The sequence below is a fragment of the Grammomys surdaster genome, unplaced genomic scaffold, assembly GCF_004785775.1.
Source record: "Grammomys surdaster isolate TR1022 unplaced genomic scaffold, NIH_TR_1.0 130, whole genome shotgun sequence".
Classification (NCBI taxonomy): Eukaryota; Metazoa; Chordata; class Mammalia; order Rodentia; family Muridae; genus Grammomys; species Grammomys surdaster.
The window spans coordinates 25,036,548-25,062,997 of record NW_021604588.1 but is presented as its reverse complement, the minus strand read 5'-3'; the positions used below and the strand labels follow the sequence as shown (position 1 = coordinate 25,062,997).

At 46.7% G+C, this 26,450-nt stretch overlaps 1 protein-coding gene across 2 annotated transcripts; it reads left to right on the top strand.

Annotated features, from left to right (window-relative positions):
• The first annotated feature begins 877 nt into the window (after positions 1–877).
• Positions 878–26,450, top strand: Traf3ip3 (TRAF3 interacting protein 3). Of its 2 annotated transcripts, XM_028761251.1 has the most exons (16): positions 878–1,101; positions 4,305–4,704; positions 7,098–7,245; positions 7,346–7,409; positions 7,644–7,668; positions 7,909–7,938; positions 8,029–8,124; positions 14,664–14,735; positions 16,955–17,095; positions 17,283–17,420; positions 20,075–20,210; positions 20,725–20,787; positions 22,753–22,809; positions 24,180–24,316; positions 25,365–25,469; positions 26,314–26,450. In XM_028761251.1, the coding sequence occupies exons 2-16, from the start codon at positions 4,363–4,365 to the stop codon at positions 26,404–26,406; spliced, it is 1,647 nt and encodes a 548-aa protein (XP_028617084.1). In that variant the 5' UTR covers positions 878–1,101; positions 4,305–4,362; the 3' UTR covers positions 26,407–26,450. The 2 variants fall into 2 exon arrangements, with proteins under 2 accessions (XP_028617084.1, XP_028617075.1); XM_028761242.1 differs by lacking the exon at positions 25,365–25,469.

Genomic DNA, 26,450 nt, shown 5'->3' with positions numbered 1-26,450 from the left:
CTCACACCTGACTCATGCCTACCTCACACCTACCTCACACATGTCAAACTGTATGGTCACACCAGCCACATTAACCATCTGACCTCCATATTGCATGGCTTCTTCAGAAGGTTCCAGAGCTGTCCATGAACTTGCACCAACTCAGTTTCCTGCTTGTCTATCCTGAGTTGCTCTGGAATTTCCCATGTGTAATAGTTGCTATTTAATGCATCAATTCTCTTTGATTTTTCCCAAAATTTCTTAGTTCAACTCACTGGGAATTTTCAGATTCTCCTGGCTGCCTGCCTTCTGCCCTCTAACCATGTATACTTCACCCCTCCACATTGCCTCATAAAGAAATGAATCCAGGATGCCCTCAAGGATCTGGAACTCCACAAAACACACAGATCCTTCAGACCACAGGAGACTCTACTCAATGCCAACATCAGAAAGAGAGACCCAAAGGAAAGAGAGACTCCAAACAGCTAGATGGTATGAGGAACACCCCTCCTGGGTCTTACCACAGAAGTGGCAAGGTTTGGATATGGCCCAGAATTCATCCCTGTGTAATCCTAGAAGAAGAAAAAAAGTGTAAACAGGGTTTCATGCAGCTTGGGCTAGCCTTGAACTCAGTATGTAGCTAAGGATGACCTTGAACTCTTGCCTCTACTTTCTGAATGTTGGGGCTTCAGATCTGGCTTTTCATGTTGGAGATGGAATCCAGGGCTTTGTGCTTGCTAGGCAAACATGTGTTCTACCTACTGAGCTACAACGCCAACCACAGGAAATGAATACTGGGCTGAAACTGCCGGAGAGCAGACCAATCAGGTAGTTGGAGAGTGGGTGCCTGGGTGGACTTCCTCACCAGCCCTGGAGGCCTCAAGGGGGCAGGGGCCCTCTCAAATTGCTAAAGGCAAGGAGAGGAACTGAGGTTTGTGAGCACTGTGGCTTGCATTTCCTGTTTCAGCAGGCTGTGTGCAATGAGAACGTCAGTATAAGAAGAAAATGGTGAGGAGGCTTAGAACCTCGGCTTGACAGCTCCCTCAGCCGTCTGAGACCAGTGAGACCTGGAGAGGGCTGAAGGCTCTCCTGAAACACTTGACACAGAACCTGGGATCCGAGGTAACGGTGGAGGAAGATGCTTTGGGATCCAGGTTTGGGTCTGTTGACTTAGGGTGGGGCAGACGATCCTCTGCCTTGCCAGCCTCCTGCATAGCACCAGGTGGTAGGACTTTCTTGCTACGGTTTCTACAATCAAAAAAGGGTCCTGTGCGGAAGTCCTCAGGCAACCACAGGGTATGGCTGCCAACTCCACTCCGTCTGTTGGTTTAGATTAGGTGTGAGTCCCATGGCTTGGTGTTGGTGTGCTCAACATCTGTAACATGAATTAGATGACCTTTCCCAATCCCTTCAATGCCCTTCTCCTTCAGCTATCACTGAGAATGCTGAACTAAGCAGGTCAGATCCATGTAGGAAGCCATCCATCACTTCCTCTACGTACACAGCCAGGGGGTAGGTGCAAAAATGTGGAAAGCCAGAACACGCCTGTGGGTGAGGGGCAGTGCAGTGCTGTCTTCCTGTGCAGGAAGGAGAGCCTTCCCTAGCCAATGCCAGCCTGTCCTCCTAGCTCTAACTAGGTCCTTTCATGTTGGCAAGGGGTACCTCAGAGACCACAGAAATCCTAGGCAGTGGCCTTGTGACCTTTCTCTGAACTACAGGACCGGTTCCTTTTTCCTATAGCCTGCCCCTGTCCATCAGACCTTCCACAAGCCTTCTTGTGTTTAAGCTAGCCAGGATGACCTCACCATCCTAGAAGGCTGTGTGGTTCCATACAAGTGCCAAAGCCCAGCAGGTGTAGCAGGCTATGCGTCTAGAGATACTCTTCTCTCTAGGGTGCCGTTCCTATTGCAACTTCCTAACTGTCAAGTCCTAATGATGCAGAGAGTAAAACGGCCATAATTTCAGTGGACCTACCGACAAGCTAGACGGAGAACAGGAAGAGATATCATCACAGGCCTGCCCTCAACCCTTCAGACCTTTCTTCTCCTCATCTGGAGGGCAAGAGGATCTACAACCCAAGGAGCTCCCTCTAGTATGAAGCCCTCATAATTTATAATGGTGTCTCCTTTCTTCACCTACCTCCTTTGTCTTTCTGTCCGACCTAATCAAGTTGATGATTGCATCCAGACCACAGAGAAGTGCTTGGTCCTTTTAACCCAAACTCAGACACCACAGGAACCACAGCAGTAAAATTATTCCAAGATGGAACTACAAGCCCTGTTCAGAACTGAGAGAAGGGAGGAGGGGAATCAAAAGGCAAAAGCAAACATTCTCAGAACCTAGAGTCTGGCTTTGCCTGGGGCATTTGATTCATAGCACCAAGTCTTCCAGATCCAGCACCAGCCATGACAACTATCTATTATTTTTAAAAAGCTGCCATTTATCATATGCCATGTGCTAGGTATATGGTATGGGTACTGCGTGTTGTCTTTTAATGCCCATGCCCTTTCAAGGGAAGTTTTAGCCCCATATCATAAATGAGAACGCTGAGGCTTAACAACTCCCCCCCCCCATACCTGTTTGGTGGGTATTGACAACCTGGAAGTGAGTCAGTCTGACCCCAAAGCAAAGGTTGCCCTCCTTCAGAGAAGACAGAATAGTTGGGTGCCGTGGCTTGAAGGTGCACATGTGTGTAATTCCAAGTCTCTTCCATACATTCATTTATGACAGAACATGAGTAGGCTTTTTGGCTCCTTTTCTACGTAATTAAATAAACAGGGTGACATGTGGCAAATTGAGGTAGCCCCACAGAATGAGAGTGGGACGAAGCCTGAGGGAAAGGCAAACACTTAGCACGTCACAGTCTCGCAGTCCTTGGGGAAGACTCTGCCCAAGGCAGGGAGTGTCCCCCAGCCCTCTAGAGTCAGGTAATTAAAAGCATATAGGACTTGGCCACATAAGAACCCTCCAGAGAGTGAGACTGGCCAGCCACAGGCTTGTGAATGAGTATTGCGACCAGAGGACGAGCAGGAACCCTGCACAGGATTCTGTCCATGCCAGGATAGGGATCGAAGTCCCAAGAAGAAACTCAGGGGCCTCTCTTCCTGCAGAGTCTGTGCAGCCTATACACAGGCATGAGGGGTCAGAACTGGCCAGTGTCTGCAAGACCACCCGGGATCTGAATTCCTGGGCAGTGGGATAATCTGGGCATAGAGAAGAGGCAGCAGCTGTGACTAGGATCTTCCTCCATCACCACAGTCTGACTCCAGAGGGCACAGGAGGCAGGGTACAATCTCTGATGATAGGGTGTAGCTCATCTGAGTCCAGCCCTGATTCCACCAGGCTGCCAGAGCCCAAAATAAGACTAGCCAAATCCTCAGCAGGTGGGTGAAGATGAGGGTTTGGGCACTAAATGGATGCCAGACAAGGCCACCTAGAGGGGCATCCAAGGTGGCCTGTCCTGAAAACTGTTACTTGGGGACTTTCCATTATACAGGTTTCTCTTCTTGTTTCTTGCGATTTGTAGGACTCCTGTTGAGAGCACCCCACACATTTGCTAGTTTAGATGGCAGATTTGAGGACCAGACTGAGCCTGGCAGGGAGGTGATCTTAAGGGAGTAGAGCCTCCTCTCTGAGTCCCTGAGCCAGATTCTCTGAAATGAACCAACACCAAGCATCTTGGAGGTTCTCAGCTAACAGACTAACTTGATCAGCAGCTGAGAGTCAGAGCCCAGCACTAGATACACAGTAGATGACAAAGAGGAAGGATTGGGGTGGTGATGGAGGAATCAGGGCAGGCTTCCCTAGGTCATGCCAGTCCAGAGCCACAAAATGGCTGCTGAGAGCTAGGAGCGGAGCAGAAAGTACCAGTCACAAACCTGGTCACCTCCTGAGGGGTTGTGGCTACCCTTCTAGGTCTCAAGAAGTGTCACTTAGCAAGAGACAGTAAAGATGACATCATCTTTCCTTTTTAGACTGGGAGATAAAGTGGGTCAGGCTGCCCACAGTTCTATAAGCCACCCACATGGCTGTAGGCTCTTTATGGCTACTGTCACTTCTTCTTCACGTTCCCTCACTTAGAGGCATCTACTCAAGGAAGAAGGGATTCCAGAGATAACCGACCACTTTAGGAGATTAGTGCTAGAGAAAAGTGGAAACCTGGCCTTACTGGATTGCACCAGTTCATGCAGGATCAAGCCCGGGAGTCCCGACCCTGGGTTCTCAACACACATGGATGGAGCCCCATATTCCTTCCACCCTGACCCAGGGAGATAGCGGTCAGTTTTCAGCCCATCTTCTGACTCCTCCCTCTTGGCATCTGGCAGATCCAAGCAGCTGTTCAAGGAAAGTAAGCCAAGCACGACAGGTGCTCGGGAGGCCACCATGATCAGCTCAGACTCCAGGTCCTCCCCTGGCTTGGCTCGGTGGGCCGAGAGCTATGAGGCCAAGTGTGAGAGACGTCAGGAGACCCGAGAGAGCCGCCGCCGCCGCCGCAATGAGACCACTTGCCGCCAGCCTGGGAAGGTGCTGAGGACCCAATACAAGGAACAGCTTCAGAGAGCTCGGCAGCTACAGTTCCTCAAAAGGAGAAACCTGGACGAAGAGAAGAAAGGCCAAGTCAGGGAGCAAAGGCCCTCCAGCAAGACAGATGGAAGAACAGGCCAAGTGTCTCTCCTCGAGGAGTCCTTGCCTGGTGCCAACAGGACCTGTTTCCCCGGACAGCAGGTGCGATATGTTTGAGATAGCGCTGCCCCAGGCCCAGGGCTGGGGGTCTGCAAGCTACAAGGGATGACCGTCACTAACAATTGATTTCCATTAATCTCTTCCTCAGCGTTCAGTCAGACTTCCTTTAACCATCAACCAGTGCTCTTTCAGAGAGTCTGTGGTGTCTTGTCTTAACTCCTTTTGAAGAGGAGGGGGCTACATCTGCCTATTGGGAGAAAGGAAATAATTGTACAAACAATTTCAAGCCAATAACTTATATAAGATCTTCTTTTTTTTCCCCTGAGGTAGGGCCTTGCTATGTATTCCAAGATGGCTTCAAATTCATTATCCTTCTTGAATTACAGGTATACCGTAATTAGCAGATTTCTTCCATGCAGCTTTCCTTTAGTTCTCTCGATGCTGAAGGCCTTATGGTTGGTAGCCGAGCTCTCAGCCCACTGAGCCACTGGGCCACATCCCCAGTTCTTTAATATCTCTCTCTCTCTCTCTCTCTCTCTCTCTCTCTCTTACTCTCCAGTAAGGTTTCATATCCACTCTTTCTCTTGTGACACTTCATTTCTAACAGCTTTGCCGAACTGAAGCCTCATCTGATCAGGGAAGCCTTCCCTGGCAAGTCAGGACACCTCTGCTCTCTTGGGTCTGCATGGTTAATATTGCATCAGTACATAGAAAGCCCATTACCATGGCCTAGGAGGAACAGTGTTCACAACAGCAGGCCCTGTGTTATTCTTCTATACTGTCAGCAACTGAGGAGAGGAACGGGTTCATGTAACACTGGGTGCTGTCGTACATACCAAGAATAGGTACTTCATATAGCATGTGTGTGTGTGGGGGGGGGTGTATGTGTGTGCGTGCATGTGCACGTGCATGTGTGCGTGTGTGTGCATGTGTGTGTACATGTGTGTGTACATATGTGTGTGCATGTGTGCGTATGTGTGTGTACATGTGTGTGTGCATGTGTGCATATGTGTGTGTACATGTGTGTGTGCATATGTGCATATGTGTGTGTGTGTGTGTGTCCATGTCTATAGGTGTTTATGTGGATACACATGAATTTATATGTGAAATCTAAAGGTCTACTCCAGGTATCATTCCTTGCTTTTTGACCCTGGGTCTCTCATTAGCCTGGTGCTCACCAGTAGGCTATCCTGGGTGTTCAGCAAGGGATCTAGATGCCTGGCTCCACCTCCTTGGCAATGAGATTACAAGCAATCACCACCAGCCTGGCTTTTTAAACAAAACAAAACATGGGTTCTGAGCTTCATGGTTACAAGACAAGAACTTCACTGACTGCACTGTCTCTCTGGCCTCTTCATGAGGCTGCCACACAGCTGCCCAGAACAACCATCCTGGGACATAACTGAAAAAGAACTAGCTGCCTGCTTGCAGGGTAACAAGGCCTCTGAATGGCCTGAGCGAGGGGGCCAGGGTATGAAGGATAGAACAGAAAACAGTGAAATAACTTCCTGCCCACGGTTATCAGGTCAGCCCATGATGGAATCCCATAGATATTTCTTGGCTTTTAGTGCTCTTTTATTTTGTAGGAGAAAAGATTAATTAGACTAACCTGTGATCACCACTATCCCATCCTCCCAACAAGTTCACTACTCTGTCTTCTTTCAGTGGGAAAGCTCAAAGGTCTTGTGGCTCCTAAGGAGAGGCAGGCAGCCAGTCTAGGCCCTCTTTGATAGGCAGGAGCCAGAGGCCTAGAAAAGGCCATGTCTGACTACTGCCAAGTCTCTGACCACTTCTTCCACTAAATCAGCACATGGCTGAGTGAAGGAAGACTGGCCCCTTGTCTGGTCAAGGAAAGACATTCTCCATGTCCAGGACCAGGAAGAACAAGTGGTTTTCTAGGTGGAAAATATCATATGGACTGCCATGACAGGTTACCACCCACAGGACAGCTTACACACAGAAAGGTGTTTCTCATCATTTGTCAAGTTCAAGCCCAAGCTCAAGGTTCCAGGGTGTGTGGAATCTGATGAAGATACTCCCACTGTGTGCAGATGGTCACGAACTGTGTCCACTAGTAGGAGAAAGCAGGCAGAGGGGCACGCTCCTGCATGGCCCTTCTGGTACGGCACTAACCTCATTCATCAGGGCCCTACACTCAGACATAAGTATTTCCCAAAGGCTCCATTTCCCAACACTGTTAGAATTTCAACATGTGAGTTTCAGGAAAACTGCTCAGTGCGCACAGATGTGATTCCATTCTGCCTTTTTTTTTTCCACGCTGAGGATGGAGCCAAGGACCTTATTCATGTCTGGCAAGTCCACTAGCACTGAGCTACATCCCCTGCCTCTGGTCCTTCTTTCTGCAGTTGTCTGGAAAACTTAAGAGGCCCTTCATGGTGGCATTCAGCATCCTTCATCCTTCATTTGCTTTCCAGGAAACAGGGATAAGCTCTGAGGTTTCCCCAGCCTTACATCATTCCTCCTCAGGCATCCGGAGGGATCTGGATGACCACCATGCTTCCCATGGGAGAGCCTTTCCACCACAGGACTCTGACATCAAGAAGCCACACAGACACCACAGGGGTGAGAGCACAGCCCTGACACCTGCAATGGTAGTCCAGCTCCCCCATCCCTCCCCTCGTCCTCCCTCCTTCCCTGGATGCTGAATCATCCTATCTCTCAGGTACCCAGACAAAGGCAGAAGAGGCGTGGCCAACAAGGAAGAATGATGCCAGTCAGCAAACCAAGTGAGTTCCTTCTGTGTTCCTGACCCCAAAGCTTCATACCTCCTCTCTCCGCCCACATGTTTACTTGGAACAAGTCCACTGGACACACCAAGAGGAGCCCACCCCAAACGAGAAGGAAAAAGCCCTACCCACACTATTATATCACTTCAGCAGGGATGCCAGAGGCAGCTGAGATCCTGCCCGCTCACAGGTTTCATTCTTTGACCCACTGTCATGTTTTTCTTTTCTTCCCAGCTGCGGAGTTGCTGTGCTAGACAAGGTAAGAGGACCCTCATTTGGAGAGATCTGGCTCAGACAGCACCTAAGCGCTACTATTCAGGGATTCTGCAATAAACTCAGGATGGGGTGGAGGGATACCTTCTTCCAGGATGGTCAGATGGTCCTGAGCATAGATGTGGGGCCAGACGGACCCTGTGAGAGTCAAGGCAAAGGAGATCTGTTACATGCAAGCTGGTTCTGCACCAAAGTCCTCCTGAATCTCTTTCATCTCTCTCACTAGGATATCATTCAACTCTCTGAATACCTCAAAGTAAGTATCATGGTCACACACACACACACACTGTCGGCTCTCCACCGACTCTACCTCCAGGATAATCTTCCCTTTTGCATTTCCCTCTAGGAAGCCTTACAAAGGGAGCTGATCCTGAAACAGAAAATGGTGATTCTCCAGGACCTCCTGCCTGCCCTGATCCGGGCCTCTGACAGCTCTTGGAAGGTAAGAGTAAAACCTTCAGACAAGTACGCAGGCTTCTGCGCATGCCCACCGCATTCCTCTTAGCATACCATCTAACAAGGGAAGGGCTGTCTCACTGGGAAGAGGCAAAGGTGGAGATACTCAGATGCAGAGGTCAAAAGGGTCACAGTGAGTGTATACCTAGGGAAGACCCAGAAACAAAAGGAGACAGAGGCCTGCCTTTAAACCTGTGGAAAGACAAGAAGGAAATGCCTATGTAATGTTGTTACTGAGTATTGTCAAACTCAAGGGCTCTCACATGAGATTCTGTGTTTTTTAGTTACCTTTGTTGTTGATGCATCGAAACACCCGACAAAGGCAACTTCCAAGAAAGGGCCAGTTTTGGTTTATGGTTCTAGAGTATGATCCATCGTGGCGGGAAGGAGGGTCATGGCAGCAGGAGACTGTGAGGCAACTGGTCACATTCCTTCCATAGATAAGAAGTCAAAAGAGAAAGGCTGGTGTTCAGCTGGCTGTCCTTACTTTTTCTTTCCATCTGGAGATCCAGCCCATGTAATGGGACAGCCCCTTCCATCGGGAAGCCCAGTCCATGGAAGGGACAGCCCCTTCGCAGGTGGCTCTAACCACCTCTGTGATGTAGAAGCTCCCGTGCAGACACACACAGGGGTTTGTCTTCAGTGTGATTCTAAATGTCATCAAGCCAACAATCAAACCTAACCATCGAAGATCCATACCAAGGTTCACACAAGTCACACAAGCCTGTGACAATACTCAGCCTGGAAATGGGGGCCAGAATAGAGAAGTCGTAACGGGTGATCTAGTCTAATTTTCTGTTTGCTGTAACAGGCCACAAGGCCTTGCCCAAGTCATAAAACCCTAAGTTCACGTCTCTAATGATGGTCTGTTCGTTCTCTAGATAGTTGAAGGCCATGTTCCTGCTAACAAGTACTAGGAATTTGCTCTTTAGGAAGTTTCATAGTTCCTAAAATTCAGAGTTTTGAAAATGAAACATGTGCCAAAATAATACAAAGACATGGTAAAAAATGAAACACTTCCAGGGTAGAGCAGACAACAGGAGGGAACAGACAACTCCAGAGAAGGGAGCCGAGGATGTTGTCTCTAAAAGAGGTTTATTTATCTTATGTATGTGAGTGCACTGTAGCTGTCTTCAGACACACCAGAAGAGGGCATCAGATGCCATTACAGATGGTTGTGAGCCACCATGTGGTTGCTGGGAATTAAATTCTCTCTGGACCTCTGGGAAGAGCAGTCAGTGCTCTTAACTGCTGAGTCACCTCTCCAGCCCCGACATCAGGATTCTTTATGCTAATTTTTAACTGAAAATTCCAAAGAACTTTGGATTTATACCACATCAAAACTTACCTTGTTAAAAATTAAGACAGAAATTCAGAAATATCAGTTTTGAAATGACAACAGTCAAGCATCATTTGCTCACTCAAGTTATGTATTTTAATGAAGAACTCTTGTTTTCAAAAGGATAAAAACAGAGAAGCGGCACTTACAGTAGACATTTATAATATCTAGCTGAACGAAAGACAACTAAACTCTATTTGCTCCTGAATTCAACCTCCTGAGATTCACTCTTTTAGCTGAAGTATTTGAAAGCATTCAGTGTCACGGAGACACGTGCTCAAAAGGGAGAGAGACCTTGTGGATCCCTTGAAAGAGTCTCTGGGAGCTCATGTATTGAGCAGATGATAAGGACATTGGTGCCACCAAAGCCTAAGGCAGCAAGCGTGTTAAAGGAGAATGTCAGCCTCTCAGGCCCCCATTCACCTCACTGGTAGGAAGCTTTATGCTTAAAGAAGTGAAACAGGAAGTTACAAAATACTCGAGGAAGTTTGCAGTGACACAGAAGACCACCACTCCCACCCTGCAAGCCAGTCACTGGACCTGGAGTCAGGAGTCTCTCAGGTCAGGCCTCCGGTTGCCAAGTCATTTCTACTGGCAGAGCAGGAGCCTGAGTCAGGGCAGCTGGGCATGTGAGGTGGTTTCCGGTACTGAGCTAAATTGAGCTCATCTCATGCACCCCTTCAGCAGATACTTAGTGACTTTCAACTCTATGCCGGGGCTTCAGGAACAAAAAGAAATAGAGCCCTTGCCTTGATAGACTCACAGTCCAGCAAGGAAGAGTCCCAGCAGACAATGCCAGTGAGACAGGGCTGCAAATGTATGTGCAGTGTGACACAGAAAGACAGAGGTTCTGCCTGAGGTAGAGTAAGGAAGGCTCTGAGCAAAGAGACCATGTCAGCTGGGCGTTACAGATGAGCTGGAGCTCACCAGTTCAGAAGTAGCTTGATGAGGAGGAAGAGCAGAAAAACACTTAGGGAATTAGAATGTTTACAGGCCTAGGTGTGCAGAGCACTGGGTATAGCCCAAAGCAGTAGACAGGAAGTGACCCTGTCTGAACAGCACCACACAAAGACCTCTCTCACAGTTTCACAACAAGAGACGTGAACCTTTTCTGTTAAGGTTTGCTTCAGATTTAATGAAAAGCCACACAAACACATAAGTACATATTTGTACATGTGTGTGCATGTGTGTCACAGCAGACATTTTGTTTTGGAATGGCCCGTGAGACTGCATGCCACCCCCAGCCTGAGCAACCCGTTTGTCTTTGGAGGAGCTCGGTCACTACAGAACTCAACTGAAAGGAACGATCTGATTTGTGTTCCTAGCTTCTCTAATCAAAGGCCCAGCTGAGTGAGGGGTGGGGCCCTGGAGAAGTCTAGAAAGCCCAGGTCAATTGTGCTTAGTGGGAATGAGGCAGATACTGTAAGAGCTATTTGTATAGATCTCAGGATTCTGAGACAGGAGGTTTCCAAACTCCAGACCAGCCTGGGCTATATGTTGAGGCCCTGTCTTCTTCTTTTTTTTTTTAAGCCATTTGTATCATAAACATGGCAGAGGGTGCTATTTCACCCCAGGCTCCAGCTCGGTTCCTCTCTCCCATCTTCCTGCCCTTCCCAGGTCTCACACACTTCTCTTGTTTCTCCCACCCCAAGCCTCCAGCTTCCTGAATTTAAGAAAAGTCATCCATAACTGTTCATTTGAGAACCCTCGCGTCTCCCAAAACAAAACATGTCCAATCCCACCCCTCCTGAGAAAGCATCAGTACGCCATCAGACTGTGGCCCCATTTGGTGATTTAAGGAAAGTAGTTGAATGAATGAGATCAGAACTGGGACTCAGACTTCAGCCCAGTGTCCACTTTGTCCTTTCCACTCGGGTCCACGTATGAGCCTCCAGATCCTCATGCAAGTCTGTTCCTGGCAAGACCTAGAGAAGAACTCCAGGATCAGTGCCCCTGAAGACACCTCTAGGGACTGCTAAGAACCTAGAGCTGGGTCTGACCACTAGCACAAAAGTAGCTCTACCTGCGGAGGAAGCTGGAGTCAAGCACTAGGGCTTTAAGATCAAAGCAGAACTGAGATCCTGAGATGACAGCGCAGAGAGCTTCACACACTATGCAAGCTGTTAGGGGAGAGATGAGCAGCCATGAGAAGGGGCTTCTGTGATGAGGTGTCGTGTTTCTGGAGACAGAGCTGAGGCAGGGGACCAAACAGCAGTAGGATCTGAAGTCCTGGACCAACACCATGTGTGTGTGGCCTCTTTGCTGCCTTCCTCCACCAGGGTTGGCCTTTCCAAGGTGCTCCAGGATCCTGGGGTAAGGTCTGTAACCTTAGAGCCTCTCAGATGCTCTAACACTGATGGCAACATGGGGAGAGTTGGGGGCAGGAAACCGTGTGCTCCATTTGCAGCAACTTGGCTGGGACTTTCCTGCTTGCCTTAGGGAGTCTGGGAAGACAGAGCTGTGGACAAGAGATTTTGTTCAAGCCCTAGACTTGGGTGGCAGCCCCTATTCCTACTTGAAAGGGGATACTGTAAATTGTCTTGTATTGCAACATAAGTGGAAAAATAATCTGGGGGTTGGCTGAAATACATAAACACTTGGAAGAGGAAAATACTGAATGAACATGATACTACAGAATAGGATGGTGCCCAGAGGACATTTCAAGGGCACGATCTGGGGCTTATGTTCCTTCCAAGCTGTAAGGAGCCAATCTTTAAACTTGGTGGGTTTGGCTGGCTTCTGCACTGTAGAGTCTGGGCAAAGAAAAGTGCATGCACTTAGTGGGAAGACCAACACAGAGTAGGGCGGGGTGGGGCCAGCTTAGTGCGAAGCCGCCAGACTGACAGTGAACAGGCCCCTCTGGGGAATGCAGCTGTTCTACCACTTACCCCTGTGCCTGAACAGTGGAAGCCTTTGTCCTCCTCTTTCATTGGTCCCAAGCCCTGTGGTTATTGTCAATGCCAAATCCCTTTCTCTCTGCTCTTTCCCACATGCGGGGCTGAGAAAAACATTAATAGTAGGAGGCACTTTAAAAAATTGTTTTTGGCAAAGGTTTTTGCTTTTGCAAGGCCCAGCTGAGTAACACAGGAAGCAGCAAGGGTGGGGGCTCCCCCTGACCCATACAGTTAGAAGAATTAAACAAATAAGATCAAAACAGGAGCCGTGTAATACCACTTCCTGCCTTCCCGGGCACCCTGACTCTCAGAAAGAGAGGCCCACCTCATCCTAGACACCCTCATCCCTTGTCTTTTTAGCCATGAGGGCTGGAAGTGTTTGTTGGTTTGATGCCAGGAGCTACAACATCCAGGCCTGGAGAAAGGTCCCCCAAGAGTCCCTCAGGACTTGGGTGGACAAGTCAGAGAAAGAATATGAAAACCATTACAGACTAACTGCTCACAGGCCTATCTCTAAGAAACATACTCTCATTACTGGCACCCCAGCTACTCCAGACAGATACACCCTGGACAAAGCTCAAGGCTGGCAAAGGGCGTGTATACAGGTACAAGGATCAACAAAGCAGCTGAAATGCTACAAGACTAGAAACCAGAGCTGCACCTCCGCTCATCTTTCTCTGCTTGGTGTTAGATCAAGGGATACCTTAAAGTGCCATGAGGCACCTTAGGACCTGGGGCTCACGGAGTGGGGCACGGACAGACCAGTAGATTGTCGCAGCTTCTGAATTCCTCTGTGACTTTCTCAGAAGCCCTCTTACCCCTTCCTGTGCCCACACCTACTCTGCTTCATATCTGTAGGTCCATTTCTCATTTTTCAAAGAATTTCCCAGGAGTCTTGCCAGACAGGGAAGGACACAAACACCAGTAGTCAGTCCTCTAGAGCCACAGGTTCCAAAGCCTCAATTCAACCAATGTTGGATTGAGAATAACTGAAAGGGAAAAAAATCCTGTTTTTCTTGTCTTTCTTGCAATTAGTCCCAAGTCTGACATTTATATGGTATTTCCAGTGTACTGTGAGTGAGTCAGAGACAATTTTAAGCATATTGGAAGATGTGCATACGCCTTAGATACATGTACACATTTATATACAAGGGAGTTGAGCATTCTGAGAGGCTCTAACTAACCCTCGGTGGTTATGAAAGGATTGCCATGACAGAGAGCTCCGCCCCACTGTCCTGAAATCAAGGTATCACCTGTTCCCATCTCCTGCTGCATGGGTTGCTGACATCCGTCTTGTCTTTTGTTGTCTTCCCCCAGTTTATCCTGGTGTTCTGGTCTTGTTTTAGAAAAACACCATCAGACTAGACTAGAATTAAATCTGACTGCATTTAACTTCATTGAAAGTGCACCTCTGTCTTAGTTAAGGTTTTACTGCTGTGAACAGTCACCATGACCAAGGCTACTCTTATAAGGACAACATTTTATCATGGCTGGCTTACAGGTTCAGAGGTTCAGTCCAGTACCATCGAGGTGGGAGCATGGCAGCATCCAGGCAGGCATGGTGCAAGAGGAGCTGAGAGGTCTACATCTTCAACTGGAGGGTACTAGCAGAATACTGGCATCCAGACAGCTAGGATAAGGGTCTTAAGCCCACGACCACAGTGACACACCTACTCCAACAGGGCCACACCTCCTAATAGTGCAGCTCCCTGGGCCAAGCACATTCAAACCATCACAACCTCCAAATATGCTCCCATTCTAGATAGAGTACTGCAGCTCACTGCAGCGTACAAACCTGAAGGTGAACACAACTCAACCACTAACAAGGAGCTGGAACAAATACAGATTCTTCCCAGGAGAAAAGACCAAAAGCTGTGTGCCAGTGCTTTACAGACAAAGGTCCAGGTCCAAGATGAAAGGAGGCAAGGAAAGCAAGAGCAGGTCCATAGGGAGACAGTTTAGAACTCTCTCTCTCTCTCTCTCTCTCTCTCTCTCTCTCTCTCTCTCTCTCTCTCTCTCTCTCTCCTTCTTTGATGTTTGGGGCATTTGTTAGAGGAACTCAAGGTACAAAGAGGATGTGAGGCCAGTCTGGATCGCCCCTGACCTGCAGAGAGAAGACCGACTTCCCTTCAGAACACCTTAGCCACCTCTGCACCTGGAGGGGTAGGCCCACAGCACCAAGCTTTGGCTGTGAAACAGGGCTGGAGAGATGTAGCTAGCCTCTTTGCATTGTTCGTTTATCTGCTTGTCTGTTTGTTCTGCCTTAGCTCACCATCGAATCCTTTACTTTAGGGGCAGCTTAATGAAGACAAACTGAAAGGCAAACTAAGATCCCTAGAAAACCAGCTCTATACCTGCCTGCAGGTAAGCATTCCGGAGAACACTTCTAGCACATTCACTTCAACAGAATTAAAAATGTTTGACTCTCAGCCCCGCCTTCTAGAAATGCTACCAAATGGAGAGTAGCATGCCAACTCTTGCCTCACTGTGCTTGCCTGCGTCACGTTGTCCCTAACTGGCATGTAACCACCTCCAACTGCCCCTTCTTTGTCCTACCATGCATGACTTTGTACCCTTGGAAGGAATTCCGACACTAAACAGTTGTTGGCTCCTCGGGAAGTGTAGGGAGAAGCCACTGGTGAAGATTCACACCATACAGTCTCCAGAGACCCCAATCTGAGGACAGACAAAGAGGCTCTAACAGAAAATCACAAAAACGGTTTTCATCTCAGGAAGGAGGGGGTTTGTTTGTTTGGTTTTGTTTTTGTTTTTTTAGCAGAAACCCTGAGGAAGGAAAAACTCCTAAAGAACGTGCTGTTAGTGTTCAGCTTCAGTAATCGCTGGATTTGGCCTAGTCCCAGGTTACAATAAAAGACAATCAGTTCCCCTGACAGGCGGAGATACCAATAAAGGAGGTGGGAGAACAGGGGCCAGCAAGAGGGCTTAGTAGGTGCTTGCCACCAAGCCTGACGACCTGAGTTCAATCCCTGGGATCCATATGGTAGAAGGAAAGATCTGCATCTCCCTCACAAGTTGTCTCTGACCTCTACATACACTCTGTATATGTGACAAGTACACACACACACACGCACACACACACACATGCACACGCACACATACACACACACATACACACACACACGCACACACACACACAGGTGCATGTAAAAAATATTGAAGGAAACATAAGGAGGGAATGGGTGGGCTTCTCTCATGTGGCACCAGAGGGATCAACAGTTTCCTACACAGCTGAGGACAATTTATACTGTCTATAGCAGCGGTTCTTAACCTGTAGGTCATGACCCCTCTGACAAACTTCTATCTCCAAAAATATGTCCATTACATTTATCATAGCTATACCAAAATTACGGTTATGAAGTAACAAAAAAAGTAATTTTATGGATGGGCTCACCACAACATAAGGAAGCTGAAAACCACTCACTAGTCCCTAGGTTTCCAGGTCTACGTGTTTGCTTGGCTTTGATGTGAGCTGCTTTGTCAGGCTCTTAGCTAAAATATGCCCACCAAACTTGTAAGAGACCAGCACGAAAGCTGGAACGCAAGTCTTTAATTTGGTTGTTGTTGAGAAAGGTGTAGTTATTAGGCTGACCTTGAACTTGTGACCCTCCCACCAGCCTCCCCAGTACTGGAGTCACAGATAGAAGCAACTATGCCAACATAGTCTATTAATGTTTCTATTGGAAATGAAGCTAACCTGTGATTGCTATAGTAACTGGGACATCACCATGTTTGGCTTCAACCAGTCACTGTTGGGCTTGACTTTTAATGAAAATCCTAAAAAGCAGAACACCCTTGCAGATACAAAAACAAAAGTCCAGACAATCCCAAGATGAGACAAAATGATTGTTAATGACCCTCTCCTTAGCTTTCGTTGTCTGGACTTACCCAGATGGGTGTAGAATTGATTGTAAAAGCTGCCCGCCTTCCCCGAAATTACTAGGCAAAAAGGAGAGGTAACAAGGGCTATCAACACTTCATGGATCTGCAAATCTGATTTGGGGGTGTTTTCCTTAGTCCTAAAACCAGGGGAAACATCTACTGCAAATGTACTCTTTTAGAACACCAAGTCTGCAGATCCCCGGGGCCATTTTCTTTTAAACAGCAGTGTGTTTGGAAACTGTTTCCAGTGGCGTGAGGGGGACTCATCCACAGAGCAGAGCAGTGGAGGGGGTGGGGCTAATTATCAGAAATTCCAAAAACATGGGCCCCATTCTCATAAATGCAAATATGCCAATGCTTAAACAAACAAGCCACCAGAGCTGAGGATAGAGGAGTTAGTGAGATTTAACAGAATTGGTGTGTTCTCTACTTCTGGAGCACAGCAGAGGCTACTGGGCGAATGGATGGGGAGGTAGGCTGTGGTGGAAGTGCCCTACTGATGGCAGGCACCTCTCAGACAGCCTGGGAGACTCCTCTGCTCAGCTTCAGCCTGACGACAAGGCCCATCACATGACCGGTATCTCTCTACATTGAGTACGAGACCTACAGTATTCACAGGTGTCTATCCCTGCCTTCTGGTAGATAGTTCAACGCGTATTTGTTGAACTGCTTCTGATTTACAGAAACACTCCCCCTGGGGGATGAAAAAGGTACTACTGGAGATGGAGGACCAGAGAAGCAGCTATGAGCAGAAGGCCAAGGCTTCGCTGCACAGAGTGCTGGAGGAGAAGATGCTTGCAGAGCAGCAGCTGCAGACGGCGCAGGTAGAGATGCTGTGTAGCTCCTGGGGCTGGGACCCTGGGAGCAGTCCCCAGAGCAAGGGGGCCAACCACCACTGCAGGGAGCCTGCTCCTCAACTTCATCCTGCATTCTGAACTCCAGGAGTTCAGTGTGTTCCCTTTCTCTCAGCTTCTGCTCCTTGGGAACCTTCTCTCCTCTGGTCTCTCTCAGCTGTCCCTGGCTTTGGCAGAGCAGAAGTGTCTGGAGTGGAAGAGCCAGTACGAGGCTCTCAAGAAGGACTGGAGGACCCTAGGGGACCGGCACAGGGAGCTGGAGAGCCAACTGCATGTGCTTCAGTCCAAACTACAGGTACCAGGCCCGGGGAGTGGGAGAGGAAGTGGGGCAGAAGGGGGAAGAGGTCTCCTGGGTTGGGCCGCAAAGGCTGGATACATACATGGAACAAGTAGCTTTCAAGTCTTCATCCACTGCCCACTTAGTACCAGACTCACTGTTTTGCTCTGAATTATAAGTGTGTACTTAGAGGGAATGCCTACACTGCCCATGCAAATGAACTAAGTACCCACTGGAAAGACAAAAATGCCTGGGTTGGAACATTCATCTGGTTGATCAGCCTACCAACTGCACACTATTCAGACACCATCCCAGCAGGGCACCCAGTGCACAACTGCCCACTGCTTTGCACACAGTAAATGTTACTGGTTTACTGACAGGTGCTAACACGTCTTCCCTTCTTCTTCACAACATTACAGTAAATTCTTGGCATACTCAAAAGTTCCTACACTTTCAGTCTGCCACCTTAGAAAATCTAATTAACCTCCATGAGCCTGTTTCCTCTGAGGGTCTTCTGTTGCATGGGTTAAATGTGAATAGGCACAGAAAGTGTGTAGCATAGTCTCTGGTACATATGAACCTTGACTCAGGTTAGCAATTACTTTACATGTGTTTCCTCTGGCCTGGGTGGAGGCCTAACATCCTAAGCTCCCCAAAACATATTAATCAATCCACTTGGGACAGTCAATCTTCTGGCTAATGAACCACCCATCAGGAAGGCAAATTCACCTTAAGCCAAGCCAAAGAAGGAAGAATAATTATTCTTTCAGTGTGCTTTATGTACTTTCCCTTTCTAGAACGCCCGCCCCTGGTGTAGTCACTCACAGCGTCATGGCCATGCTACTTGGACAAGCCTGCCCATTCTTCCGAATTTCTCAGAAAAGCGTAACTTTTCTTCTTTGTGTCTTCTTTCTTCCTAGCACTTGCCGAAGCCTAGGCGTGCTTCCAGAATACCGGGCTTTCTCTCTGAAGTTACTCTCTATCCCCTTTGCCATATGGCTGCTTGCCAAACCACCAAACCTCCATCCCTAACTCAAAAGGCATGGCTTTCTTTCCCTTTTGTCCACCTTTGACCTCCAGGCAGCTGCTGAGATTCACAGAATTCCCATTCTGCTTCTGTCGTCATTGTTACTGTTTTGGGGTTGTTTTGTTTTGTTTTTAGTCTTCTTCAGAATCTGTTCTTAGTATTTTTAATGTCAACAATCTTTCTTAGATATTTTTATTCTCAAGATTATAATTACATTCTCCCTTCTTCTTCTTCCCTCCAAACCCTCCCCTACCTCCCTCCCAGCTCTCCTTCACGTTCCTAGCCTCTTTTTCACCAATTGTGATTGCATGCATATATATTCCTGAATATAACCTGTTGAGTCCATATGTTACTTGTATGAATGTTTTCAGGGCTGACCATTTGATCCTGGACATCCAGTTAGTATGTTCTTCCCTGAGGAAGAGCACCTCTCCTGCTCCCAGCTTTCCTCAATTACCTACCATTCTCTGTGGAGGGTTGAGGCCATGGGCTCTCCCCCATATGGCATGCCCACTGGTGGCCTCCATTTAACTTCACAGTTGGACAGCCATGTTGGTGAGACTTTATGGGTGTTGACGTTACTAGGAGACACAATCTCACAGCAAACTCTCTGATCCTCTGGCCCTTACGATCTTTCGGCCTCCTCTTTTGCAATGTTCCCTGAGCCTCAAGTATAGAGTTGTTTTTATAAGCTCTATTCATTGCGACCAGGCTCCACAGTTATGCATTTTGATCGGCTATGGTTTTCTGTGGTGGTCTCCATCTGTTACAGACAAGTTTCCTCAATGTGTTCTTAAATTATTTTATTAACAAATCAAAGAACTCAGAGAGGAGACCCAATTTCCCTAGTCACCTATGGCACCTCAGATGAGGCTCCCCAAAATTTTCAGTTAACACATAGGTTTCGCATACTTAGTTTGAAACTTTCAAGATCTGTCCCAATCTTTACAATTTCCCCCAAACAAGAATAAGAAAAAAATATACTTGATGGAAGAGGGTATGAGACGTTTGGAGGCACAAATCTTACTGGCCACAACACGACATCCACATCTTAACTTTACGAGTTTCTTCCTGCCATGCCTAAGGCAGTTCTTAGGAAAGTGTTTTGAGGATTTTTTTTTCCTGTTCCTTCCCTCTCCCTCTTGCTCCAGCTCTACTCACTCCAGGCCCTGTTCGCTCATATGAGAGCATCAGATCTCATTACAGTTGGTTGTGAGCCACCATGTGGTTGCTGGGATTTGAACTCATGACCTCCAGAAGAGTAGTCAGTGCTCTTAACTGCTGAGCCATCTCACCAGCCTATTTTGAAGTTTTTAAACCTTAATTCTTTATGAAAACAGCCTTAGCTGCCCCTCTTCCTCAAAAACTGATCATGCCAAAATAAAGAGCAAGTAAAACATTTAGAAAAGTTCTGGCTTGGTGCGGAGATCTGTCAAGACATCAAGTCATCCCCCCTGTAAGTATCAAGTCAGAAGCACTGCCATAAACATAGGGGATAGGGCAGAACAAAGGGGAGGGGAAAGCTTCCACCTCCTGACACCTCATCTCTTAAGTTCTACCACATCCTGTCCCTTTCCACGGCACCTGCTCTGTCTCCAGGCACACTAACCTGCTGCTCTGTGGCTCCTCCCCCTCCTCTTTGCAGGGAGCAGACAGCAGAGACTCACAGATAAGCCAGGCCCTGCGACTTTTAGAAAATGAGCACCAGGAGCTGCAGACCAAACTCGAGAGCCTGCAGGGAGACCAAAAGCAGCGGAGCTCTGAGACCCAGGACCTACAAGGTACTAGTCGTCTTTGAGGTCATAGGGTCATGAGAACCACAACTGAACGGGCACAGAGGAAGGAGGCTGTGAGGAGAGGCTTGGGTCCTCATTTGTGCTTGGCCCTACGATTTCGTTTTTCACTGAGGGAAATGCAGGGAAATGTCAATCAACCAAAATGAACATTAGCTTTGCTTCATCTGAGGACTGTGCATAGTCTATCTTCCAGCTTGTCCCTGTGGGCCAGACCTTAGCTGCACAATATACTAGTCACACACAAAGGCCAGATACCTAATTTGAAAGAAAAAGGTTAGTACGAACACAAGCAGGATGAAGGCCTCCTAGCTGTGCCTGTGTGGGCTGAAAGGACCCACCAGGGTGTGTACACAACTTCATGATGTTCCTATGTGAATGCTGGCCCCTCCCTTCAGATCTGAAAGACACCTGACACTCCCAGGCCACAGAGGACAGGACTTAGCTCTCATTTCCAGCCTCTGGTGCTCTCCTATTTCCGTTTGTATTCTCTCACTTTCAGATCAACTAAGGAAGTCAGAGGAGGAGAGACAGGCCCTGGTGAACAGAATACAACAGCTACAGAGTAAGTTTCCTTTTTAGGGTTCAACCTGCACAGGCGGTTCCTGTTGCTGCTGATTACAGAAGGCATTCGAAGGCACTGAGCCATCCAGGCTCTAGTGTGTCCTGTTTCTGAGCCACTTCCTGCAAGGGTGTGGGAGGGTCTTCTGCACAGCTCTCCACGAGTTAAATGGTTTCTTTCCCAAGTCATACATTAGTGTCTGTTCTTGTGTTTCCTATTTGTGTGTGTGTGTGTGTGTGTGTGTGTGTGTGTGTGTGTGTGTGCATGTGTGCACACAAGCCCATGCACGATGCAGAGACAAGGGAGCTGGAGGGTGTTGAGTATCTTCCCTATTACTGTCTGCCTTAGTTCCTTAAGAAAGGGTATGTCACTGTTTTCCAGCGAGGCTGCCTAGCCAGCAAGCCCCAGCCATCTTCCTTTCTCTGTCCCCAGAACTGATAGCATTAGGGTAATGGGAACAGGCAGCCACAGCCAGCTTTTTACCTGGAGCTGGCATTCTAAACACAGGTCCTCCTAATCACAATGTTGGACAGAAGGATCTAGGCAACAATGGAAATGCACATATTAATCCTCCAAGCTGGGCTGGAGAGATGGCTCAGTGGTTAAGAGCACTGGCTGCTCCTCTAGAGGTCCTGAGTTCAATTCCCAGGAACCACATGGTGGCTCACAACCATCTATAATGGCATCTGATGCCTTCTTCTGGTATGTCTGAAGACAGCTACAGTATAGGCTTTCTAAGGTAGTTCTTTTCTTATACATTCTATGGAATGAACAAGTCACTTACATCTTTCTCACTAGAGTGGTTCAGAAAAGAAGCATTCATCAATCCCATACACAAAGAGTCGGGCATCCCAGCCATAGACACTGAAGTATACGAACAAACAAAAGTAATAGTTTCTTAAGAAACTTCCATTCTAAACAAGTCCAGAGATAGGTGTTTCATTAAAAAAAAAAAATCAGTGTATGTGAAGTCACAAAAACTACTATAGAGAAAAAAAGAAGCAGGTTAAAGGTAAAATTAATCACCGTTTGGTAAAATGTCACCTGGGAACGTGTTCCTTCAGAGCCACAGCTGAAGCTGGCATAAGGATGGTTTATTTGTAAGGAAGTACCAGATTAGGTGATGTGGACAAAAATCCGAGCTGTTCCACAGATCTGGAGGCTGCAGACCAAAGTCACGCTGCCCAGAGGATCAGGGCCTTCTGCTGTAAGGTCCACTCCAGGCCTCCGGCAAGTGTCTTTACATCACTTGCCCTGGAGCATGTGTGGGTGTAAATGTCCCCTTTCTGAGATCACCAGTTATCTTGCTGAGGTTTCATCTTTTTTTTTTTTTTAATTACTCACTCTGTTTATTGAATCGACAGAAGGGAATACAAAGGACTGAAGTGCTATGCACTGACATGGAAAAGGTGGGGTTAAAATAAAATGTAAAAATCCCAGTAAAGCAAATCAAAGTTATTGTGATTTTAATAAAACAAAAAAAATTAAAGACATTTAATATACCACACATTTATAAAATGTCAACCAAAAAGTGTCTTGTAAATAATTAGTAGAACAAGTGAAAATAAATATGAGACCTGAAGTTTTTATACTTTAATGAAATAAAACAAAGAAATTTAAACTACTAAATATAATCTGAGAGGCAGTTAAAAAAGCAAACCCCAAAGTTTAAGAACACAGTCCTCTGGAAACATCTTTCAGTCCATAGTTAACTGTTCCTGAAGTTTCATCTTAATGACCTATGTTTAACCACTTTTAAACATAAAAGCCTTTTTAAAGACTCCATCTCAAGGAAGTTCACATTACGGGGTTAAAACTTCAATACAAAACTTCTGAGGAATGCACTGTTCCATCCCTAACAGATGATAACTAATCTTTTATAACTGAGGCCCCAAGCCAATGTCTGAAATGAATCTTTACAGTAAGTCTGTGAGCACAGACAGACAAGTTCCTTTTGTCTCCCAACAGGTCTGCTTCAGAATCAATCCTTACAACTTCAAGAACAGGAGAAACTCTTAAAGAAAGGTCAGCAAATTTCCTCCCACTAAATGTTGCTCTTTCTTTACCTAAGGCTGGGGAAAGGACTACATGACTTCTTGGGGTCCCTCCCACTTCTGAGTCTGTGAAGTCAGGGAGGTAGGGGAAACGTTCTGAGAAACAATCACTGGCCTGGAGACTTCAGCCAGCTACCTACTCTGGGAGGTATATAAACTGTGGGAACGAGTTTCTACTTTCTCTGAAAACATGTGTCTCTGTTGAACATTTCAATAAATTGATTTTGAACTCAGGATTTCATGTCAGTTTTTACAGAGTTGACTTTACACATCACATCCAACGTCTCAACCCAACCATACGGTATACAAAGAATCCTCTTCCTCTAACCCTAACCATTCTGGAGCCCAAGCTTGCTAAGGGCTCATCAGCCACAGAGAGGCTCCAGTAGCTCCTCAGCTAGCCACAGCACCGTCTGTTGTCTTATTCTCCCCACTACTGGGTGTAATACAGGAGAATGTAGAAATGAGTGTGGCCTCACAGCATGGGTAAGAACATAAAGAGCTCTGATCATGTAAATTAACAACTGAACTAAAGCAATAGCCCTGAACTTGAGTTCAGTGCTGTTTTCAGTAAAACTAGGGCTACAAGGTACCAGAAACCAGCTTTACAGTATGAAGAGACAAGTCTAAAATGACTTCCATTTTCAAGACTTTAAAATGAGGGTGCAAGCCGGGCTGTGGTGGCACACGCCTTTAATCCCAGCACTTGGGAGGCAGAAACAGGCGTATTTCTGAGTTCAAGGCTAGCCTGGTCTACAGAGTGAGTTCCAGGACAGCCAGGGCTACACAGAGAAACCCTGTCTTGAAAAAACAAAAAAAAAAAATAAAAAAAAATAAAAATAAAATGAGGGTGCAAAGAGGAAACATTAAGCAAATCTACATGAGAAACTAGATACTATATGACTAATGAAAACCATTTCAATTCATAAACATTCACAAAAAGTATCAGATTCAAAGAAAATCAAGACAAAGTTAAAGAAAAATAAGATGTCGACCTTGCCTCAATGGTCCAAACTTCAGCTGTGTGTCTAAGCCACTTATGTTTGTTCTGTTGTTTTCCATACAGGGTCTCACTATGTAGCTCTGGCTACATAGTGAGGTGTCCTGGAACTCATAGTGATCCACCTGCTTCTGCCTCCCAATTGCTGGGATTGATGGCATGCAGATGCCATTGTGCCAGCACACCAGAGTTATTTAATGCAGAATGTTCTACTCCATTCAGTGAAGCTATAGACAAACACACCATCTCCCTGCTCTGCACATGCTAAGGGTTCACATGACGTGTCAGGCCCTCACAGACAAAGGCCTTACTGTCACTAAAGAGTCTGGCTGCTTTTTTAGATCAGGGTTTGCCTGTGTGGAATCCAAAGCTCTCCCTTGATGAATTGAAGCCTGAGGGTACAGAAAAGGAGAAAATTGAGGAGCTCAGAGACCAACTACAAAAAGAGACATCTCAGCTCCGGGCCAAGGAAAAGGAGGTGAGGAGGTGACCTCAGAGTGTGAGGGCTCATCTAGATTGACAGCGCTCATCCAGAGAGTGAGGGCTCGTCCAGACTGTTGTGTTCATCCAGATTGTGAGGGTTCATCTAGACTGGGGTGGGGTGGGAGTGGGGCAGAGAAACCTTCTAGGAGGCAACTGGAAAGCAGGAACCTCTAAGCTTAAATTGTTACTGGATGACCACAAGTGTTCATTTTCTTCTATAAATGTTTTTATTCTTGGATTGACTTGAAACCTTTCTCCTTCCTAACTTATAACAACCTCTATTGGTAGCCTATTAGAAAGTCAATCAGAACACAAAAATATCTGGTAAACACATTCACTTCTTGTATTGTCATATACTAAGGATCAGCATGCTTTATTTTACATTGTATCTTTTTTAACAAACACTTTCCTAGGAACATTCTTCTAAACTCACAAACCCTTGGAAGTGTGCAGAAGCAACTAGATTCCAAGAGAGACGGGTCCTCCAACTATTTCGAAGTCTTTTGTGAAGAACTTACTTTTTATTTTTATTTATTTTTTTTTAGTTTGCCCACATACAAAGTACTTTCACAAAGTCACATGAAAGCATTTACATGTATTGGAACCAATAAGCCGGCTCAGTAGGTAAAGAAAAGCACCTGCTGCCAAGCCCGAGGACCTGAGTTCAATCCCTGGAACCTACCATATAGATGGTAGAAGGAGAGAAGTGACTTAAGAGTTGTCTTCTGACTTCCACACATGCACAGCATATTAGTGTACATACATACATACACAGACATGTGTGTGCACACACTCACACACACTACCAACAATGTAAAAACATTGAAAGTGTTCCTATATGTAAAACGTAATATATGCATCATAACCAATCTTACAGCTCAATATACTCTCAATAAACTGTGACAGGAAGAAGACTAAAATCTTTGAGAATATTGGGGAAGAATGGTTCACTTAGAACAATGAAGGAGTGTGGTACTCAGGGCGGTCTCTTCCAGAGTTCTGTTGAAAAGAGGATTGGTGACACCTCACTATGTTCTGCTCAGTGCAGAGAGCTGTATTCGGAATTAGACATCCTCAATGAGAAATACCTCTCCTGTCTACATCACTGTCAAGAAGTGCTGAGCCACAGCCAGGAGCCAGCTCCCAGAGTAAGAGGGGCCATCCTCCTCTACAGCCCTACATGACAGTGGGGTAGTTCCTTTTTAAGCCCAGTGTTACAGATAAAATATATCAGTCCACACCAACGTCTGGTCATCCTGTACCATTCCACTTTATTTACACTATGCCAACGATACAGCAAACATGAAAGAAACACTGTCTATTATCTACCCCGTTTTTATGCATCTCTAGGGTCTAGAAGACAGGAGATTAAGCACCCTCGTTGTGGAAACCTGACATGTTCTCCATCCAGAACATACCGTGCATACAGGAGCACGATGCTCAAAAGCTTCAAATAATTTCAAATATTCTGGATTCAAGATGTCTTTTTTATTATGTTTGCTCAAATGGTAAAGTCTATACAAATACTACTGGGGAAAAAAAAAAAGAAGAAAAAATACAAAATTAGGATGCCTCCTAATCCCAAGCATTTCAGAAAACGGATACTCAGCCTGTGTTGGTTCAGGAATGAAAGAGTATTCTTTTGATTTATTGTGAACATAATGACAAGGGCAGGGGAGAACCGCAAAAGTATTGAGGCACACGAATAGAATGTTATTCTGCTGAGTTACTTTCCACCTTCGATTACTCATACCAGCATTTAAATATCTGTCCCCTGTCAGATGAGTCTGTAGGCCACTAGTAACCTGCTTTTACCTCAGTGGAAGTGACAAAAAGTTAGGGAGACACTGAAGAGAAAAAAAAAAAAAAAGTCCTTTCTGCCACCAATGCGAGCTTTTCTACTGGGTTAAAATGCCAAGGGACCATTCCTGCCCATATGGTGTCCAGCTAACTCATGGCTGCTCTCTCCTGTCTCCGCCTCCTTCCATACAGCGGCAGTGTGGCCAATGGCTCCCGGTGCTGATGGTGGTGATTGCTACAGCACTGGCTGTGTTCCTGGCAAACAAAGGCAGCCTGGTCATCTGAAGAACTTCTGGCATCTATCTGAAGTAAAATTCAGAAGCAACGAA

Bases quoted from the DNA above. Each gene is read 5' to 3' on its own strand.
- Traf3ip3 (XM_028761251.1), top strand. From the start codon at position 4,363: ATGATCAGCTCAGACTCCAGGTCCTCCCCTGGCTTGGCTCGGTGGGCC. The intron at 8,125-14,663 runs GTAAGAGTAAAA...CCTTTACTTTAG, and splicing joins CCTCTGACAGCTCTTGGAAG to GGGCAGCTTAATGAAGACAA. The intron at 24,317-25,364 runs GTGAGGAGGTGA...TGTTCTGCTCAG, and splicing joins TCCGGGCCAAGGAAAAGGAG to TGCAGAGAGCTGTATTCGGA.